Source organism: Eurypyga helias, unplaced genomic scaffold (genome assembly GCF_000690775.1).
Source record: "Eurypyga helias isolate BGI_N326 unplaced genomic scaffold, ASM69077v1 scaffold2158, whole genome shotgun sequence".
Classification (NCBI taxonomy): Eukaryota; Metazoa; Chordata; class Aves; order Eurypygiformes; family Eurypygidae; genus Eurypyga; species Eurypyga helias.
Window position 1 is genome coordinate 9,548 of NW_010268677.1, and position 1,661 is coordinate 11,208.

General features: G+C 54.0%; 1 protein-coding gene across 1 annotated transcript in view; it reads right to left on the minus strand.

Moving 5' to 3' along the window:
- Nucleotides 1-1,046: 1,046 nt before the first annotated feature.
- Nucleotides 1,047-1,661, minus strand: part of TMEM173 (transmembrane protein 173) — a gene marked incomplete at its 5' end in the record, with an annotated part of 4,392 nt that continues 3,777 nt past the window's right edge. Inside the window, one exon of the mRNA XM_010157810.1 lies at nt 1,047-1,240. Coding sequence (XP_010156112.1) covers nt 1,047-1,240 — 194 coding nt within the window. The remainder of the gene's footprint in view (nt 1,241-1,661) is intronic.

Consider the following 1,661-nt stretch of genomic DNA (forward strand, 5'->3'; position numbering starts at 1 on the left):
GATGCCGGGCATTTTGTGAAGAAAACTGCAGCTTGTGCGAAGGCCACATGTTGGAAGAGTTGGTGGAGGACTGTCTCCCATGGGAGAGACCCCATGCTGGAGCAGGGTCAGAGGGTGAGGACCCTCCCCTGAGGAGGAAGGACCAGCAGAGACAGCGTGTGAGGGACTGACCCCAACCCCCATTCCCTGTCCCCCTGTGCCACTCACAGGGTATGGGGAGCAAAGCTTAGCCCGGGAAGAAGGGAGGGGTGGGGGAAGGTGTTTTAAGATTTAGTTTTTGTTTCTCATTATCCTACACTGATTTGATTGTTAACTAATTAAATGGATGTTTCTTCCCCAAGTCAAGTCTGTTTTGCCCGTGACCATAAGGGGTGAGGGATCTCTCCTTGTGCTTGTCTCGACCCATGAACATTTCATTTTGTCCTCCCCACCCCACTCGGAGGAGGAGTGAGCGAGCGGCCCCTGGTCTTTTGTTGCCATCTGGGCCTAAACCACGACACAGCTCCACATTCCAAGTGGGTTGAAAGCGAGGGTGTTCGTGTGAGAGTGGGTCCATCAGGCTGGAGACACCCTGGAAGCCCTGCGCACACCCCTCGCGCCTGCCGAAGCCGTCAGATTAGCCAGGCCACGCTGGGCGGATGCCTTGGACCCCACACACACCCCCACTCACCCACTCGTGGCTGGGATTGTCAACACCACAGGCTGTCCAAGGGCAAACTGCACATTGTGCTCAGGATTCAGGATAATGCAACCTTCTCCAGAGGAAAACGTTTTATCTAATGGGAATCAAAGCAGATTAAAAAACCCAAACATGGATTCATACATGAGGTATAGATACCAAAGAAAAGGGGAAGTATGTTACAGGACTGTGGTTTGAGTCAGCTGATTCCAGTAAACATGATGCAGAGGAGGTTTTGGTGGCCAGTTCCTGCAGGAGGTTGGGGATTGCTTCCATGGGCAGCACTTACTGCAAGAGGAAGGGTCCCCTTAGGGAAGGGGGACCGGCGCCCCGAGGCGGCGGTGCGGGGATGGGCAGCGCTGGAGCTTTATAAGCAGTCGCTTCGCAGAGGCTGCGGCAGGTCTGACACACTTATCTGGAGGTTGAGCTCTGTGGAGCTGACGCTCACGGACGGGCTGTGTGGTGGGTTCCCCTCGTACACGGCGTACTCCTCGTGACGCTGCTGCCAGAGATGCCAGAGGATCTCTCTGGACAAGAAGTGGGTCTCTGCTTCACCCGGCTCTGGGACAGAAGAAAGACAAACCCCAGGTTCATTGGTCTGTCCCAGGGCTGGGATCTGGTAGGGAGCAGGGTCCCTGGGAGGTGCCCCCAAATATGCAGAATTCCCTGAGAAGTCAAAATACGGTTCTTACACTCCCCTTTCAGCACGCCCGAAGAAAGAGAGTAACAAAGTGCAGGAAGGAGAGTAAAATACAGGCACTGTGTGCTGGTTTCCCAGTAGTGCTTGTTGTGATGGGAACTACCTCGCTGGATGGAAATGCTCCTCCCCATCAGCGAGAGTGCTGAATTTCCTCTGAAAAACCACGAGATTCATTTCAGCCAAAGCAGCAAGCTGTTTTCAAGTCCTGCTGCTCTGGAAGAGGTGAGGAGAAGGGGAATTAAAAGGAAGAAGGGATAGCCTTGCTCTTCTCATCCCCTGTCA